This window comes from Pipistrellus hanaki, assembly GCF_964339955.1.
Source record: "Pipistrellus hanaki genome assembly, chromosome: 6".
Lineage (NCBI taxonomy): Eukaryota > Metazoa > Chordata > Mammalia > Chiroptera > Vespertilionidae > Pipistrellus > Pipistrellus hanaki.
The window spans coordinates 60,085,777-60,105,716 of NC_140508.1; the positions used below are offsets into that span (position 1 = coordinate 60,085,777).

Genomic DNA, 19,940 nt, shown 5'->3' on the forward strand with positions numbered 1-19,940 from the left:
CCATTGTTCCCTTTCTGAGTCCTTCCCCCACAGAACCAGCAGGGGGTGCCATATCTGAGTTTCCATCAACCTGGCTATGACTGTTCACCCTGCCCTGGTGATTCCCTTAGACCCTGCCCCACCAACTTGGGTACCATATTTTTATTCTGGATAATCACTTAGTGTTATATATTGTCTAATCACTGGACTGTACACCTGAAACTAATATAATATACATTTTAAAAATAAATAAATGTACTTTCTAAGATACTATTAAGTATTCTTAGTTACCTTACTTTCAATCTTAATCATAAAGTCCAAACCTCTAACTTCTTTATAAAGGAGGAAGATTGCTCTTTAGGTCAACCCGCCATTAACTGAAAATTATCTTGCATATAAATCAATTTATATGCAAGATATATAAATTGCAACCTTTGACACTAAGATCCTTTGGAAAATAAGTCATCAGAAAGGAAATTCAGCTAGTAGATTCTCTTGTTGTGGTTCTTCCTTCTGCTTAAAATTAGCTGATATGTTTTTCATCTGCTCTTAGCCCAATAGCAACTGGTTATAAAGTAATGAAGTAGTTCTTTTTTGTCTCATCACAGCTATTTGTCCCTCTGGTAAATCAGAAAGATAAAAGTTACATGATACTACCCAGTGTGTCACTGGAATATCATGTCCCAAAAGAAGTTTAATTTCCAACTTTAAATGCCTTTTGGAGTCTTAGGGCTAGAAAAGCTTTGTGAGAAGGAAAGATCTTGGGTATTCTCTCACCTATCTTGGGTATTCTAACACTGTGGCTAATAGAATGGTGGCTCACTGAATGAAAGTCCCAGTTTCATAAGACAGCATGCCCAGCTGCACTTCTCCACTAGAACTGTGCATCATATCCTATTCATACAAAAGTTCCAGTAACCTAGTGTCACCAAAGCTAGAGTGTGAGACTCTAGGAAATTGTGGTTTTTATTAAAGCCACCTCCAGGTAAAGCATTTACTCTTATTACACCAGGTTTTCTAGAACAGAGCGGGAGGGTTTGGACCAGAGCATAAGAATGCAATGCAACGCTGTTATCAGTATCTTGTCACGGAATAACCTTATTCCCCAAAGTGATTACAAATTGCAAAGCAAGCCCAGGGGAAGATGGAGATTTGGGTGTTTGTAGGTATGTGTGTCATCTTAAGAACCGTAGCTCTTCTAATGGCAGCTAGTGGCATCTTCCCAGGGCCTTGTAAGAGTTCCTGTCAGCAGCAAAAGGAATCTTACTATGGGATGTGTAAAATAGCATCCACATGTCCTTAGAAAACAGAATTGCTCATAGTTTAATTATGCTTTCTGAAAAAATGCAGGGAAAAGGACTAGAAGAAGGACAGGTGGAGCTGAGGAATCAGCCAACAAGAAAGTCTGCAAGTCTACTTTCTTGAAGGGAGAGAAAGGAAATAAAACTTAGTGAATCACGGATGTATTAAGACCCACTGAATGTCAATACTGACCATATCCAAACTGCTTGGAGTAAACTTATTCTTAAAATAACCTCGTGTTTCTTTGTTTTGAATTCAGTTGTGTCCACAGTACTGGCCAGAGAACGGAGTTCACAGACATGGCCCGATCCAAGTGGAATTTGTTTCTGCTGATTTAGAAGAAGACATCATCAGCAGGATATTCCGTATTTATAATGCATCCAGAGTAAGAACCACAGCCAATATCACATTGGGGTTTCATTATTTTCTCATTCACTGCATATTTAGGGTGCCACTCTGTGACAGTCGCTGTTCCAGGATCATAGACTATATCAGTAAACAAAACAAAGCTCCCTGACCTTATGAAACTTACATTTTAATAGGAGGTGATAAACAATAAATAATGGATATATTAGACATAATGAGATATGTTAGAAATTGATAAATGCTATAGAAAAAAATCTGAAATGTAGAAAGTGCTAGGGCATTAACAGGAGGGAGAGCAAGGCTCTGTCTTAAGTAGATGTACAGTGTGAACAAACACCTGATGGAAGTGAGGGAGCAACCATCCGATGTTCTGCAGAGTCAGCTTTCCAGGCAGAAGTACTGGTCAGTGCAAAGGCCCTGAGGGAGGGTTTCTGGAACAGTAAAGAGGCTGATGTGGCTTGAGCACAGTAAGCTATGATCACCATGGACTAGGAGAGGCAGCCGTGAGGCATGGCAGGGAATGGACTAGGAGAGGCAGCCGTGAGGCATGGCAGGGATCATGCAGGGTCTTGCAGTCCACTGCAAAGATTTGAGCATTTGCTCTGAAGGAAATCAGGAGCCATTACATGGTTTGAGAATAATCGCATGATATAATTTACCTTAGAAAAGGAGTACTCTGGCTTCTGTGTTGAGAACAGATTTTAAGAGAGGTCCATCGGGAGACGATCATAACAGTCTAGGTGAGAAATGACAATGGCAGGACAGAGTGGTAGCAGTTGGAGGTAGTAAGAAATAGAGAGATTCTGGTATATTCTGACAGCAGAATCGATAGGATTTGCTGGCAGTTTGGCTTCTAGGGAGCTGAGGGTGACTCTCCAGATTTTGGTTCTGAGAACTAGAATGATGGAATTGACATGAACCAATTTAGGGAAGATGGTGGATATAAACAGGACAATTTCAGGAGAGAAGAGGGTCATAAATGGAGAGAGAGTCAGGAGTTCAATTTGAAGCATACTAGGTTTGAGATGACCATTAGACATCTATGAGGAAATATTGAGTTGGCATTTGGATCTATGAGGACAGAGGTCTGCTCTGGAGATATGAATTGATGGCTTACTGGAATATTTAAAGCCATGAAATCATCAAATAAGAGACAAAAGCGAAAGGGACCCATGGACTGAGCCGTAGTCCATCAGAAGGGGAGGCCACTACAGAGGGGAGAGAGCAGTCAGGGACAAGGAACAGCCAGACGAAGAAAGTGTGTCAATGAAAAAAGCGTGACCACCTGTGTCCAAGACTGCTGGGGGCCATGGAACATGTAGCGCCAATGGTGTAGCCATGGTGGATTAAAACGGTAGCCTTTTCTAACATTTTCTTGAATAGTGCAATTCTATTTAACTATGAGTAAAGATTAATTAACTACTGGTATCTCAGGAGATTCATACCAATAAGCAAAACCATATCATATTCACAGGAAATGCAGTGCAATCTATAACACCCTGAGCTCACGAGCATCTCCTGATTGTAACTTATCCTCTACCTGTAATTTACCTGTAATTAAAGTAGAGCGGTTTTACCATTTGCTACACAACGTGGTCAATGTTCGTGTTGTGTGTTATTTTTCACTTGGTTTTTGCAAAATCGCAAGCCTTTGGCTTCACTTTGATTTGCCTGGTCTGTCATTTCAAACACCTGGTTTTTTTATAACACCTCAATATTAAAACTCATAACTCTCAGGCCAGTAGAAGCTTCCTCTGTTATTTATAGGTCAGCCTCTCCTTTAATATTGCCCTCCTTTGATGAGAAGACCAAGTAGGTGGAACCTGCCCACTGGAATTCAATAAAGTAAATAATGCCTGTTTTCTTTTTCACTCCCTGCTTATTGCCTGATCCTCCAGCCCCAAGATGGATATCGGATGGTGCAGCAATTCCAGTTCCTGGGCTGGCCGATGTACAGAGACACGCCGGTGTCCAAGCGCTCCTTCTTGAAGCTCATTCGCCAAGTGGACAAGTGGCAGGAGGAATACAATGGTGGGGAAGGCCGCACGGTTGTGCACTGCTTGTAAGTGTGAGATAGCGCTCTGCGTCTGGGAATGACCAGCCACCTTCCATTACCTGCCATTTCACTCTCTCTTGTTTCACTACAGTTGGGGAAGAAATAAGTAGATGTGAGTGAAAGATGATCTACTTGATGAAGGTTTGGTTTGCTTTGCAGAAAACAAGATATGCATGTTTTGATTCTGCATTTGCACAGACTGTGACTGCTATAAAAACAAGCCCGACCTTGTGATTGGGAACCCCTCCCCTCCCCCCCCCCAAAAAAAAAAAAAAAACATGGGTTAGCCCAGTAGGCTCCTACCAGCTCTTGAGATCCAGTTGTTAACATTTGGGGGACTTTTTGAGCTGGTTGAACTTTCTAAACTGTTGATTACTTGATAAACCATCCAAGTGAAAGAATCTACATCACAGAAATCAGCCAATACTACAAATCAGGGCTAGCTTGCCATCATACTACAATAGTATAGCGGGTGATGCTATTGGAAATCATGTCAGAAGCTCCAAAGGAACTGTGTGGGGGGTTTTCTTTGTGGTTTTAAGAGAGTTTTTTGTTGTTTTATTTTGGTTTTGGCCTGGGAATATATACATTGGGAAGATTTGGTTAGAGCCATTGTCTCCAGAGTGTGGTCTCCAGGCCACCAGTTTTAGCCGGTGCTGAAATGGGAGGACCTTTGCCACAGAGCAGTGACTCCCACCTTAGCTGCTCATTGACAGTCATTTGGGAAATGTCTGTGCCCTGGCCACACCCAAGCCAAATTCAATCAAAATCGCTGGGGGTGAGGCCCACACATTGGTGTGTTTTTAAACTCCTAGGTAATTTTAACATTCGGCCAAAATGAAGAGCTGCTGAAAAGAGACTTCCGTGCTTTTCGAAGCACTTTCACCTGCACTTTCTCATTGGTGATGATATGTAGCTAATCAGCCAGCTGGAATTGGCTTAATGGAGCAGGCAATTAGAAAGTCATGGCAATTAGGGAAAATGTTTAGAGAATTTGTGGAAACTTAAGGTGTTAAGCTTATGTCTCATCCAGTGGAATGTCATTAGAAGTACACAATGAGATCTCTCTCAAATTGAAGGGAAAATAAAGTTTTACTCTGGGCCCACGAACCCTAATTAAAAGCTTGGCTAAGGGCCTGGGTTACTCTCCACCTTTTGCCCATATCTCATGCCATGCCACTCCCACTCAGGGCCCTAGGACTCCTTGTGACCACCTAGAACTCTGCCTTGCCTCTCAAGTCAAAATGTGGCCTGTCAGCCTGTAGGAAACTGGTATTCCCTTGGAAAGAACCTTATGAACCTACTCACACTTAACCCTCATCCTTTGCCCCCGGAAAAGCTGTTCATAAGCCATCACCTTTTACTACTTTCTCCTTCCTTTTCATGGACCCACTTCATTAAAAACATCTCTACCAAGAAAATGCCAAAAGGAATGATGAACAACTCACAGACCCATTTTTATATCTTTCAAGTCCAGATATAACCTCTGATCAGAATAAGATCAGAGGGTCACCAGAGTGAGTTGATACAATCCTGGCAAGGAAAATTAACATTTTAGTTAGAGTTTGTATTATATCTATTAAGTTAAAAAAAAAAAAAAAAAAAACCCTAAAAGTAGTTTGCAGATATCCATTTCTGCATCTAGCATCTGCCAGCATTTAGAACTAGGAGCATAATGCATGGTACCGAATTTGATGAGTAGCTTCCTTACAAGGGCAAGTGCCGTAATACAAAGGACTAAGTCACAGTGGGGGAAGTTGAGGCACTAGACAAGCCTGAGGGGAAGATACAAGGTTCCCTTACATCACTGTACCTCAGAGACAACCACCGACTATGACCTTCCGGGACACAGCTGTGGCCCTAGAACTAAGCAGTTATGTCACCTTTCCACGTGACATCTAAAACAGAGGGCTGTTACCTAACTGTAGTGGATGGTGGTGGACATCCGCTGTTCTTCCCCTTCTTCTGATGAAAAAAAAAACCTTGCTTTTTTGGGGGGAGGAGGGCATTCTCCATTACAAAGTCCTTGTGGTTCCCATGGGGCTGCCTCTTGCTCTCTTAACATTGGGGTGGCCAAGAGACACAGGCCTGGTGAGAATGTTTATTGTTGTTTAGGCTTTTAAATCTAAATCTAAGACTTTTAGTTGTGAGACTTTTAGGTTAAATTGGTATCCTCCAGTATAAGCCAGCAAAGAATGCTTTGATCCAAACAGCTCCCTGCTATTATTCTGAGGTAAGGACATTGTTTTAGCATAATGTAGCGCCACCTAATGGCTGTGGGCAGAGCATCCCTGCCCAAGGATGGTTCTTTAAGCCACATATACTCACGATAAGCAAATAGGGGATTTTTTTCTTTATACATATCTCCCAGCTAATAAAACCAAAAGAAATGTAAGATATCACCACTTTGCAATCCTTAATGAAAATGATGGATTTAGACAATGTCTCTGACAGTTGCTGAGAGCACTGGGTGAAAAGCTAATGGAGGAAAAGCAGTGTGGTGTCAGTGCAAAGGTAGAAAATAGACTAATGGCACACAAGAGAAAATCCATGAACTGAGCCACACCTCAGGGTCACCTGATGTACAACAAAGATCCCGCAGCATACCTACTTCAAGGGAGTGGGAAAAGACTGCCTACATACCTGGTGTCTCTCCTCACACTATATACAAAAATCACATCCAGATGGATTGTAGACCAAAATGTGAAGAAGAAAAGAAGTGACATTCCCAGGAGTAAATCTTTATGACCATGAGGTTACCAAAGATGTGTTACACAAGATAAAGAACACTAGCCACGAAGGAAACATTGATGTGTTGGATTTCATTGAAGTTAAGTATTTAAGTTCACCTACAACACCAGTCAGAGTGCAAAAGCAAGACACGGAGCTGGTAAAGAGTTTTGTGATACATCCATCCGACAAAGGACTCATAGCCAGAATGATGAAGAACTACTGCAAGTCAATAGGAAAAGGCTAGACAGCCCGGTTGTTTGGGCATAACACTTGACAAAAACTTGATTTAAAAAAGAAAGAAAGAAAAGAATGTCCAAGAGGCTGATAAGCATAGAACAGGTCTTAAGTGCCATTTGTTGTCGGGAAAATACACATTAAAATCAGAGTCGGATGGCAGTGCATACTCAACAGAATGTCTAGAATTTAGAAGACAAACACATAAATTAAAATACCAAGTGTTGGTGAAGCTGTGGAATAACTGGAACTCCCATACGCTGTTGGTAGGAGGTAAATATGCTATAGCTGTTTTGGAGCTGTTAACTAAAGCTAAATGCACATACATTATCTGAGTTCTTCTGCTCCTAGGCATGACTACAGAAGTGAGTCATATATGCAACCATGAGGCATGTTTACAGCAGATTTACTCATAGTACCGGAAACTAGAAACAGCCAAACATTCATCAGCTGTTAGAGAAATAAATTATACAGTAGTATATCCAATCAATGTAATTATTTTTAGCAACATAAAAAAAAGTAAATTACTGATACAATATGGATGATTCTCTCACAGATAATATTAAGTGGAATCGACTCGGAATCGAACTGGTGACCTTTTAGTGCACAAGACGATGCTTAACCAACAGCCACAAGTCCAGGGCCAAAATAAATTTTTTATGATAAAAGTGAGAACAGAGATTATCTTTGGAGTATTGATGGTATTGACAGGAAGGAGTAAGAGGGGGTTCAGGAGCTGATAATAGTCTATATTTTTATCTGAATGGTGTTTACATGGCATATGCATTTATAAAAATTAACTGATATATATACTTAGCATTCATGGACTTAATTTAAGGTATGTTATACTTTATTTTAAAAACTGCTTTGAAACTTAGTAATGGACTGATCAAGCTGACATTTGAACACAATGATAAATCTTAAAATCACAAATCAAGGAACAATTTTATATCTGTGCCTACTTCCTAATGACAGTATACTTATAAGGCATCCTTATCCAAAAAAATTAAAATTCTTATGAAACTAACTCCAAATTTATAGAAAATACAGGATTAGAGAGTAACATGTTAAATTATATTCAGAGACACAATGAATGAGAACAACCCAGAACATGAGCTCTCTACGGAAAAATGGCCCTTTGTCCTCAAGAAATAAATTACCAAGAAAAAAAGAGAGAATGAAAAGAAAACTATAGATTAAAATAAATTTGCAAGACATTTCAACTAAATGCAATGCATGGACTTTGCTTGGATGTAGATTTGAAATAGACAACTACTATTTGTAGTAGTCACTGTTTAAATTTCCTGAGAAATTTAAACAGTGACTAGAAACTTGATTACATTAAAAGAGTAATGTGTAATAATGTTAGCTGCAATAATGATCCTGTATTTATTTTTTAAAAGATCCCTAGATTGGTTGATTCTAGAGCTGGTATAGGGACCATATAGAATGAGTCTGGAACATCTGTGGTTGCAGAAAGTAAGGACATACTCAAAAAAAAAAAAAAATGACAGAAGCTGTCAAGCCGAAACCGGTTTGGCTCAGTGGATAGAGCGTCGTTGGGTCTGCGGACTGAAAGGTCCCAGGTTCGATTCGGTCAAGGGCATGTACCTTGGTTGCGGGCACATCCCCAGTAGGAAGTGTGCAAGAGGCAGCTGATCGATTATTCTCTCTCATCGATGTTTCTAACTCTCTATCCCTCTCTCTTCCTCTCTGTAAAAAGAAAGAAAGAAAGAAAGAAAGAAAGAAAGAAAGAAAGGAAGAAAGAAACTGCCGAAAGAACACGAAAGCAATCTGATGGAGCGGCTAGTGGCCTGAGCTAGAACAATTTCAGCAACAAAATATGTAGACTACTGGATTTTAGCTCATAAAATAGAATTAATAGGTCTAAATTGACAAATGATAAAAAAAAATAAGCTAAATAACAATCTTAAACAGGGGAGAAGAAGAATGTTGAAGGAGAGAGGGAGGTAGAAAATCAATTAGGCAAGCACCACAGTAATCATTGTTGCAGACGGGATCCATCAATGTGATCTGCCAATATAAGCTAAAATGAGTAGGTGAAAGTTTGAGGTGAAACAACATATTTGCGTAATCCCAGAGTATCTTTCCCATTATGTTCACTAATTACAAAGAGAAAGGTAACACCTACACAGTGAAAATAAATCTGCCAGACACCTACCACCTTAATAAGTGATCAGGTGTATCAGCAGCAGCTGTGAGTTCAACATGAATCCCTTGAAGAATGCAACAGCCCCTTCTGTGGCTTTTCTTGCCAAAATGTGTAACTCCATTTCCAATCATTAAAAAAAAAAATCAGACAAACCCAAATGAATGTCAGTCTACAGTTTGTATTTCATAATGACTTCTCCAATTACGGATAGGGATCATGGCTACTTTCCACATCTACATTCTCTGTTTTGGTTTAAAAAAAAAAAAAAATCACTGACCAGTCTTCTTCAAAGGTGCCAAGGTCAAGAAAGACAAGGAGGAGCAGTCACAGATGGGAGGAGAGTAAGGAGACATGACAATGAAATGCAAGGCGGGATCCTGGACCAGGAAAAGAACACGCATCCAAAAGCCGGTGCCATGACTGAGGCCCACAGGGTAGCAATAGTCATGCCACAGCATTAACCTCCTGGCTTGATGATGGGTAGTAGCTATGTAAGAAGCCCACAGAGGGGGAGGGCGGGACGCTCGCTGCTCTTTTTGCAGCAATGTTGTAGGTCTAAACTTAGTTCAAAATTAAAAGCTTTACTTAAAAAGAGCCCTTACGTCTTAGAAGTAAATAATGGAATGCTACTGGGTATTTGTAAGGCCAAGTCCATCGTAGAGCAGAACCCACACTTGTCACCAGTTTTAACTGAAGCACTGAATCATTGAAACATCTCCGAGCTAGGCCCTCCCTGTAGAAATTGACAAGGTGCTGTATTATTGTAAGTTCTGTCATCTAGGGCTGCGTTGAGGCTGGGAGAACAGGGGTTCCAGTTCCTGCCTCCAGCACAGCAGGGGCTGCATCCCCTCTCCTTAGCAGGTTGGCCCAGGTGGAGGGTCCCAGCCGGGAGCTGCACCACCACGGGTTCTCAGGGTTTAAGGGGCGCGATGTAAGGCAGACAAAGGTCCAACTCTCTGGCTTCTGTCCTCACAGGAATGGGGGCGGCCGCAGCGGGACCTTCTGCGCCATCAGCATCGTGTGTGAAATGCTGCGGCACCAGCGCACCGTGGACGTGTTCCACGCGGTGAAGACGCTGCGGAACAACAAGCCCAACATGGTGGACCTGCTGGTAGGCCTCCGCGCCGCAGGGGGCGCTGCCGGCGGGGGGGGGGGGGGGGGGGGGTAGCTGGGTCGGGAGGAGGAGGCCTCCAGTCTCAGGTCTGCAGGGAAACTGATCACAATGGGATAGGCTCATTGTTTCGAAAACATCATGTGGTCACTCCACTTGCAAAGGCTGTTCTCCCTCTTCGCTTTGCCACAGAGAGAGACTTCCTCTCAGCGCATCTGAGATGTGAAAACAGTTGAAACTCACAAGTGAACATCCTTATTTAATCCCCGCTCCTGGCAGAGGCTTCCGTGTGGCTAAGCACTTAGTCTTCAGGAGAAGACATAATCATAGCACGTGAAACGCCAGATTTTTCAAATTGCATATCTTATAAATAGCTTAATCGCCTAATATTTATCAAAGCTGTGGATTTAGTTTGACACCGGAATATTGCACTTAATTATGGTGGCCATCGCTGCGAAAAGGGATTAGAGAGGAGTTGAGAAACAAAGGACTCCGTGCAATTATTTTCGCAGAGTGTTTCGTGAAATCTCTCTTTTGTGTGTGGAGCTGTTGAAATGCCAACCACTGTGACTCAAGAACAGCCGAGCCAGCTTAGAGGAGCGAGCTTCCAGGTTGGGTCTTTGTGCTCCTCTGTGGGCAGAAGCAGGGTCTGGAGGAAAAGAAGGACTAATCCCGAGGTGGGGAGGAGCGCCTGCGGAGAGGGAGGAAGAGAGGCCACAGCGCTGGAGCAGGGGGGTTAACATTCTAAATATCACAAAGAGACTGAAGAGAGAGCTGAGATTTACGATAAGGTTGCGGAAGTAGCCGTTGCCCTCATTCATTACAGCAGAACACGAAACTGGGTAATGACAGTGGCCTGTGACACTGAATCCAAGTCACTCCCCAGAGTATCTGGTCTCCCCAGCGGTGTGTCCCATGTTGGATGAGCTGTTCTGCTTCCAAGAAGCATGGTGCAGGGCAGAGGGTTTGGTACAAGGCCACCTGTTTGGCCAGGTGCGGGCCCACACAGCCATCAGAAGGCATCACATTGGCTTCTGTGGAAGAAGGACTGTGTGTCGCCACCCGCACCGCTCCCCTCATTCCTGCCCTGGGGAAGCCCATGAAAACCCAAATTCTAGTCTCAGCTCTGCCATTGATTCAAGTTATGGCCTCAGACAACTTGTCAATGTGTATGCTCTGATGAGAAACAACAGAGTGACTAACTTGTCGATGTAAGTCTCCTTGGGCAAGAAAGACACTTTACTCCCTTGGGTCTGAGTTGGGTAAACGAGGGATGTATTGGCTTATAGAAGGGATCCCACGTGATGATGTACGTGAAAGTGTTTTTTGGAAACTGTGGAGGTGAGAATGGTGGTTCTTGATAGTGCAGGTGTCCACAGGGCACGGGGCAGCCAGCAGCCTGCCTGAAGTAGCTATGGGAAGTGTTGGGTGAGACGCAGGAGGTGGCGGCTAGAAGCTAGTAGGTGACACTCCTAACGCCTTTCACGGGTCACAGATCTCCTGGGGAGGGGCCGAGAGGCTGAGGAGTTTGCCATGGTCACTGGAACCAGAGGGAAGGGTAGGGTCTCCCACCACAGAATTCTCAGTCTCCTGGGAAGCAAGTGACCAGAGGGCAGTCTGGTAGTCAGGAGTGGCCTGGATTGAACACAGACAAGAAGGCTGACAGAGGCTGAAAACAAAGGCATCAATTAAAACTTGCTGTGCCTTCATTTTGTATTTGATCTCCCTGATTCACGGACAGATGTGTACCTTCCAAACTTTGGTTGGTACCTGGGCAAAGCTGACCTTGCTTTAAAAAAAAAAAAGTCATTTCCCTCTGTGTGCAGCCTACATTAAGCAGAGGATTAGGATAGATCCTCCCAGGCCTTTCCTCTAAGCTCTGGCTGCAGCTTCCATCACTCACATCACTCTCACATTTTTATGGGCAGAAGCAAGGTGGCTTTTCCCAAATCAGTGGTGCTGCTTCTCCCCGAAATGAATGGGACCTGGGTGGTTGGACCAGAAGGGAGCCTCTGACCCAACTCACTACTTACTGTCATTGTGTAAGATTAGAGTAGAGCCCCGGTCGGTAAACTGCGGGTCACGAGCCACATGTGGCTCTTTGGCCCCTTGAGTGTGGCTCTTCCACAAAATACCATGGCCTGGGCGAGTCTATTTGGAAGAAGTGGCGTTAGAAGACGTTTAAGTTTTAAAAATGTGGCTCTTGAAAGAAATGTCAATCGTTGTACATTTGTTGATATTTGGCTCTGTGGGCTCATGAGTTTGCCGACCACTGGACTAGAGAAAACAGGATTCTTGCGTGCCCAGAACTCAGAGGGTCGGGACCAGCTTTAGGATAAAGTCAAGGGCTGAGAAATAATAGGACAGTTTTGCAATTTCCTGAGAAGAATGTCTGATAAGTTTGTCCACAGTGAATATTCGCAAGGTAATACCTGGTGACCGGCAAAAAAATGTCACAGTGCTCTTGGCAGTGGGCTTGAAGCTTCCTGAACTAAATAAGGGCCCTTGTCATTTGTTTGTTTTTGCCTTTAAGTACAATTTCTGTGAGAGTGGTCCTTGTACCTGTGTATATATTGGCTAAGGGGATTAATTCAGGTCAGGGTGATAAAATCGGCTACAATTCTATTGGGCATAAAAGGCCATCGGAGACTGAGTTTCTCCTAAGCACTGGATATTGTGCCCGCAATTGAAACGTACAGAGTGCGGAGTCTTCTTAGCTGCATCTTCATGGAACGGCGATGTGTGCGCCAGAAGGCTTTGGAGTGCACTTGTGCTGGCACGGGGGAGCCAGGTGGATGGGGTCGGGAGAGCCTTGGCCTGGGCCCCTCTAGACCTGCTCATGTATCAAATGTGGAGGCTGAATCCACAGAGGTCCCCTCCATTCAAAACCACCGCCCCCTCCATGCCAGCATGGAGGAGCATGCAGAGGGGAGTCCCGTCTCTACCTCCCTTTGAGGCCCTGATTTCTCCAAATTGCTTCCAAGTTTGAAAACCCATCCATCTGCTTTGAAGCATGGCACTTTGAAGAGAGATCTAGGAAGCCCTAAAATATTTATTTCTTCAAATTCTTAGTTTTGGGGCTCAGGAGAAAAGCCAATGGATTGCAAGGAAGCAAAATAATTTATAACACTCAGTGAGGTGTGTGTTTTACCCAGAGGAGCAGGGTGCTTTCCCTCACCCCCTTCAGCCCAGCTTCTACATTATCTACCGCTTCGCCAGCCTCCAGTCCTAACCAAAGGCCTGGGTCCCAGGGGCAGGCGGGACCCCACAGCCTGAATACTGAGCTCCTTTGAAGCCCTGATAGCTGTGGGAAAACGGGTGCTTCAGCGAGTAGCACCCCTCTCACCTTTGTCCTCCTCACTTGGGCTTTTGAAGTTCTAGGGCTCTGTTTTAGCAAAAAAACAGCCTCCAGGGACAGATCTTGCCTAGAGATATATATTATCGCCTGGGATGTGGTGGGAACTTTGGCCAAAGTTACCAAGATCAAGGTGATTGACACATAGTTAATACAGTGTGTGTGTGTGTGTGTGTGTGTGTGTGTGTGTCGAGAATACCTAGTCTCAGCAACTTGCACGTATGTAATACTGTATTACTAACTATTCTCAAACTTCTTATAACTGGAAGTTTATACCCTTGACCAACAGCATCCCATTCCCCCCTCCCCTCAGCCACCATTGGCAACCGCCATTCCATCTCTTTAATGGGAACTTTAGACATTCCAATCCCGCAGCCCACCCCAGAGACTCAGACCCAATTGGCCTGGGGCCTGGGGACTCTAAAGGGCTGCAGGCGAGAAGCAGGGTTCAGCTGGGTGACAGGCTTCCTTTTCCTGCCAAGCAGACTGCCCGCCCAGGCCCACCTCCCTAGCTCCTGTTTGGTCCAGCTCTGCCAGTATCCCCCACCTGTAATGCAGAGCTGGCCACCCAGGTTCAGCCCTCTTTCCTCTTCAGAGTCATACATATGATATGCTGTGAACTTGTGTAAAATCAGCAGACTATTTGAAAGGTGTTGTGTGGAGGTGTGAAGGTAGGTGTATGAGTGGATGTGAATGTGTGGGCATGGGTATGTGAGGGGCTGTGCATGTGTAGGGATATAGGTGTGGGGCTGTGTGTGTAGGTATAGGCGCATTTGAGTGTATAGATGTGGGTATGTGGGGTGTACATAGGTGTATGTGTAGGTGTATGTATATAGATAATAGCTGGGGGGTATGTATAGGTATATATGTAGGGGTGTGTATACACAGGTATATGTGTGGATGTGTGATGTGGTTATAGGTATGCAGTATGTACAGATATATGTGCATATGTGTATGTGTAGGTATGGATGTGAGAGTGGGTGTGTGTAGAGGTCGAGGTGTATGTACGTGGATGTGGGAGTATGTAGGGGTGTGTGTGTGTGTGTGTGTGTGTGTGTGTGTGTGTGTTGCAGTGAAAGGTATAGGACTCAGGTGAGGAATCAGAGATGTGCACTCAGGCCCCTGAGCTGTGCCCCAGCCGGCTGTGGCTGCCAGTCTGAGTGGCATTCCACCTCTCTCAGGCCTGCCCAGTCATTGTCCCACAGCCCAGTCTCACAGCCCTGGAGAGCAGCCTCTCCGTAAGTCCTCTCAGGGTCGGTTTTCCCGCATCTTAAGGAAGCATTTGGGGGAATCTCTGTTGATGCCCTGTGTCCCCTCTCTGCCCAAGACTCTGATCTCCTTGAGGCAGAGGCTGGTCAACCCCCCTCAGCATCAGCAGGGCTCCTAGCTCCAAGGGGGTACCCGATAAATATTTGCTGAGTGACTGGGTATTTCTGCCCAGTACCCAGACCGCCATCCATCCTGGCAGCCCTGGCTGCCCTCTGGAACCTGGAGAAGGCTGTGGCTACATGCCCACAGGGCTGACGAGGGAACCCACACACACTGCTTGGGGCTCTGCGGGCAGAAGGTTCTCCATACATTTTCAAAGATGTAGATGAGAGTAGGGACCCTTCCCGCTCATTGTCAGAGACACGCAGCTGTCTTATGGGGGGTGAGGGGGCGGTCTCCTTGGCATGGTGGCTGGTTGCCCCATTGACCCGGGGAACAATGAACCCAATCTGGGAACTTTGTCACCTCCTGGCAGGGGCATCGGTCAGGATTCTTTCCACGCGGAAGGATCTGTCAGCACAGGATCAACTGAAGCTAGGAAACTTGTCTCAGTTTCAAAAAGCAGGAGCACCAGAGGGGAGCTTTGCAGCAGATGAGCCAGCAGACTCTTCTCTTTGAATCTCCCCAGGCAGGCAGGGCTGGGGTGTTTGAAGTGGAAGGCTGCCCATAGGGCCCCCAGTTCCTCAGACACAGCAGCCTGAGTGACAAAGGCACAGCCCAGGCCCTGCAGGGCGGCCTCAGAGCCCTCAGAGTGAGTGGGGACTTTTGAAACAGAGCCTGACTTTTAGGTGCCTCTTCAGATGTCACTTTCTTCCCGGGAACAAGAGATGTGATCTGGAGTGACAGTGGGGTAGGGCCTTGGAGAGGAATAGCGGGTCTCCCTGGTACCGTCCTGCACAAGGATAGACCCCCACTCACATCCCTTCTTCGTGCCCGAAGCCAGCCAAAGCCGCCCCAGTCGGGAGAGCTGGGGACCAAGGCATAAGCATTTTTCCCCTGAAGCACAGGGCTCACTCCTGTGGTTTAATTATACTGTTCAAAAGCAAGGGAGTTGAGAGAAACCTTGGAAGACAGGCCTGAACCTGGTGATCAAATGAAATCAGTTTCCATGGGAGGAAGATTTCAGGCATTTCCCAAGGTGCTCCGGGGAGGGGACGCAACAATGTAGGATGATTGCCCTCCTTCCTCTTATTTTTGTGATTCAGACGCCAGTCGTCACAGGATCGGTGGGGGTTAACCGCTTGGTTGGGAGGGAGAAGATGAGAGAGAGAGAATTCATTTTGAAAATTAGCATCCCCTCCGTGACCTACACAGCAGCCCCTGGCAGCAGAGCCCAAAGCCCTTTCCTCCCAGTGCGTGCCTGGAGGCCAGAAATGTTAACATCTTCATGTTAAAAGAAATGGGTTCATAATAGGCACTGGCGTTAGTTGCACAATTAGGTGTGTACAAAATCCTGTTTTATCCAATAAGAAATTGGATCTCTTAAAATTTCATTGGGGAATTTCATTGGGGGGGGACAGGGGTGTCACTATGACACACACACACACACACACACACACACACACAGAGAACTCATTGGAGCACTTTATAGCCAATAGGCCAGCTCAGTGATCTGCCAACATCAGAATTTTGAAATTCAAGTGATTTCTTTTCAATATTCTGAAATTAAAAATACTGTGTTGTGAGTCACATGGATTTGTTTAGACACTATTTTCAGTTCTCTTGGGCATATTCCTTGGGACTATAGAGTGATTCTACGGCCTTTTGAGGAGCGGCCAGACTGCTTTCCAAAGTGACTATGCCAGTTGGCATGCCCACCAGCAGCGTGTGAGGGCTCCCGCTTCCCCACATCCTCCCCAGTGTGTGTTCCTGTCTTTCTCTTCTTCTGTGAGCCATCCTGGCAGGTGTTGCTGCCACTGGTGTTTGATCTTGTGGCACCGTCAGTGTATGGAAATGATCTCTAGATTGTAAACTCTCTGTGGTCCGAGGCTGTGCTTGGAAATCCCCGGTCTCTAGTCTTTCCTGTTTGCTCAGCTGTATAAAGTGCTGCTGAGTCCTTTGTCATCATTTACATAGAAGACCAACATGTGCCACCCCCCCCACAACTGTATGTCAGGTTCTGCACCAAAGACTGGTATGCTGGCTCTTGTCTTCCAATAAACAGGTTGGACTAGTTGGGGCCTTTAGAGAACAAATAATGGGTGAGGAAAAGGACATTGCAGTGACTAATCAGAGACATGTTTTTTTTAAAAGGTAGAAATGTATTTGTAATGAATTTGGCAAATAAAAGACCCATGTCCTTGGTTGTGACCATTGTGTTGAGCCATGAGACAGTGGTGTTGACTCTCAGAACTCACAAAAGTTTGCCTCTTCCTGAGCTGTGAAGAGAGCCTTACAATTGCCAGCCCCTCTGCCCCCCGACACTGGGCCGCTGCATCCTCAACCCCTGGGTCCCTCTGCTCTGTTCAGAGGCCTCACCCAGGGAGCATCCATCAGCACTGTGCACCAACACAGGAGCTGGATGCCCTCCCCGCCACCTGAGACCCCACGTGCGTGGGCCAGGACCTCAAGTCCATGACCTGAGAGCGCAGTGCTCACAAAAATGAAGTCACTGCCTGATGGAGAGCTGGCATGTGGTTCCCAGAGGGTGCCCTTCTTTATCCTGTCACGTCTACCTGGAATGCCTGTCTTAATGCCAGTTAGGATGGTCATGTAATCGCTCACACCGGGACACTTTTCAGAGTAAAAGAGAACGCTGCTAATGCTTATGCCCAGACAACAGGCAAAAGCCAGTTCTGTCTGGGGCAAACCAAGGCACATTAACTCCTGTCCCAGCTCTACAAGCTCACCCTCTCCCTCCTGTTACCTACTGCCTCTCGCCAGATCTTCCCTAAGAGGTTCCACTCTCTCCTCCACATTGGAGGACCATTCACGGGCCCTGCTCAGCTCTGCCTCATGGGTTGTCATGGGTCGCTTGTCTCATCCTCCTCATTGGACCATGGACTTCTCAAAGTCAGAGCCCAGGTCAAGGTGCTTGGTCCTTAAGAGGTACTTAAAAACTCCTCATGAAACGGAGGGAATCCAGCTGACCGAACAGCAAAGGTTAAGCTGGGCCAGGAGTGAAGCCACGTTTATTTACTGGGGCCTTCTGTGAGCAAGCCATGAGGCATTGCCTCCAGCACTCATTATCTTCCCTTCTACCTCGTGATCTTCCCTTGCTTTGTGCTCAGCATGTTGATGTACAGGTAAACATGCATGTATGGACAAACACATATATATGTGTGTTCCAGTTATCTAGAACTTCCCAGGAATTCTAGTGAGTGTGGATATCAAAATACCTTTCATCAGACCTCGTGGGAACATATACCAACAGTGGATACATCTGTGGTTCAGAACCACGACTTTCTCATTTATTGCCGATTCAGATCCTTCTTCTCAGTTTGACGTCTTCCAATTAAACCCCTCATCTGGCATCATTGCTTAACTAGAAGCAGCGTTCAGGTACCGCAGAGCTGACGTGTTTTCCCTTCCCTGTTCCAGGACCAGTACAAGTTCTGCTACGAGGTGGCCCTGGAATACTTGAATTCTGGCTGACGGCATCTCAGCCCTGCAGACCGACCTGTCATCCCACAAAGCCGAGAGCTCCCCAGGCGTTTGTGAAGATGAGATCAGGACTCGAGATGTGCTTATTTTGCTTTGCAGCATTTGGCTCTTTTTAAGAGCCAGAGGATGTATAAAACCGCTTGCACTGCCCACGTCCTAGCGATGCTGCTGCCGGGCGGAAAGCACACACAGCTACGGTCGTCCGAGGCTGTACCCCTGGGCGCCCGCCTGTTAGAGCAGCACAGACAGCTGGCGCCTTGAAGAGCACAATTATATTCTTATGAAGGAATTTGTACCTTTGGGGTATTATTTTGTGACCCGTGAACCTTTGTTATTGTTACAGCTGAGTGTACATTTTTTGTTCCGTGGAGAATGCTACCTGGCATTATGATAATATATTATTTTTAGTTAATATTTGTATTTTAATATGTTGCATAATATAAGCTTAATGTAGCTTTCCAAGACTAACAGATAAACATATAATGAACAAAGACATGTTGTATGAGTTGTTGTTTCTATCAGATTTATATTGTTTCTAAGGGAGACGCTCGGGAGGAATTCAGTCCAAAAGTGCAAAGCTCAGCGATCAGATTCACAGATCGAAAGCTTTTCCGCGTGTTTATATTGTAAATACTTTTGATTTCATCAAATTATTTATTCATTAAAAAGAAATTTTTGTGAAGCGCAGTGAGTGACAATCATTTTTATGAGGCCCAGGAAATGGCTGACTGTATGATGCTCCCTTGTGTGAATTCTCAGCTCAATAAAGACAGACCAGCGACCAGTCGTGGTGTATTGCTAGCGTCCCAGCGCCCGGCGGAAGCAGCTCCGGTCCCTGCAGGTCACTGGCGGAGAGATTGTACTTGGAAACTGTTGCCTGGAGCAGGTTGAGTTAAAATTTTGGGGACAGAACTTTTGGCAGTGAGAAACCTAGGCCCATCCGGGGAGCCTCCCCTGGCGCTGAGAAAACACAGCCCAGAGTCTGCCCGCGCCATGAATTCTCACCTGGGGGGCAGGCAGTTCCAGGGCGGAGACTTTCTGACTCGGAGCCCCCTCTCCTCCTCCTCTCTTTCACCTGTTCCCTGGGTAATATCTGTCCTCGCCAAGCATCGTTCACACCTGAAACTTGCTGAAGGAACATTTTTTAAGGGTTATGAGATCGGAGTGCCCTTAAGCAAAACACTAAGCTAAAGAGTTGCTGGAAAGGGAAATCACTGCGGGCAGCCTGCTCTGCTCTGCGCAGGTCCAGGGCCCGGCCCCACCTCTGTCGGAGGGAGACGCTGGGCCGTGAACTTCCACCAGGAATAAACGGAGTTCCGGGCTGTGCTAAGTGACGACCAGTAGCTGGTGGGGACAACCTTTATCAGACACCAGTTCTGTGCCAGAAACCGTGCAGGGCGCTTTCCCGAGTGGCAGCAGATCCTCCCCACAGTAGGTTTCGTTATGGAGCCGTCTTACAGCTGGGAACCTTAGTTTCATTAACTGCTAGCTTTCTCTGCTTTATTCCTGCCATCCTCATTCTTGGGATTTATGAAAATGTCCAGTCCATTCTCTGAGTGACTTCCAGTCCCATACATGCTAGAATAACAAAGAGCCTGTTTATCCTCCTAACTGAAACAACTAAAATAACTGAGGAAGATATATGTATTTTTAAATCGTTTTAGGACACTGAACGTCAAGTAATTAAGGTAACACCAATGGGATACCTGATAAATACTTGGAGAGAAGGGGAGGGGAGGGGGAGAGAAGGAAGGAGAGA

At 45.5% G+C, this 19,940-nt stretch overlaps 1 protein-coding gene across 2 annotated transcripts in view; it reads left to right on the forward strand.

Moving 5' to 3' along the window:
* Positions 1 to 18,859, forward strand: part of PTPRM (protein tyrosine phosphatase receptor type M) — a 606,371-nt gene extending 587,512 nt beyond the window's left edge. For both annotated transcript variants that reach the window (XM_084887751.1, XM_084887752.1), the window contains 4 exons: positions 1,541 to 1,666; positions 3,546 to 3,709; positions 9,819 to 9,954; positions 18,119 to 18,859. In XM_084887751.1, coding sequence (XP_084743877.1) covers positions 1,541 to 1,666; positions 3,546 to 3,709; positions 9,819 to 9,954; positions 18,119 to 18,172 — 480 coding nt within the window. In that variant the 3' untranslated portion in view covers positions 18,173 to 18,859. The remainder of the gene's footprint in view (positions 1 to 1,540; positions 1,667 to 3,545; positions 3,710 to 9,818; positions 9,955 to 18,118) is intronic.
* The last annotated feature ends 1,081 nt before the right edge of the window (positions 18,860 to 19,940 follow it).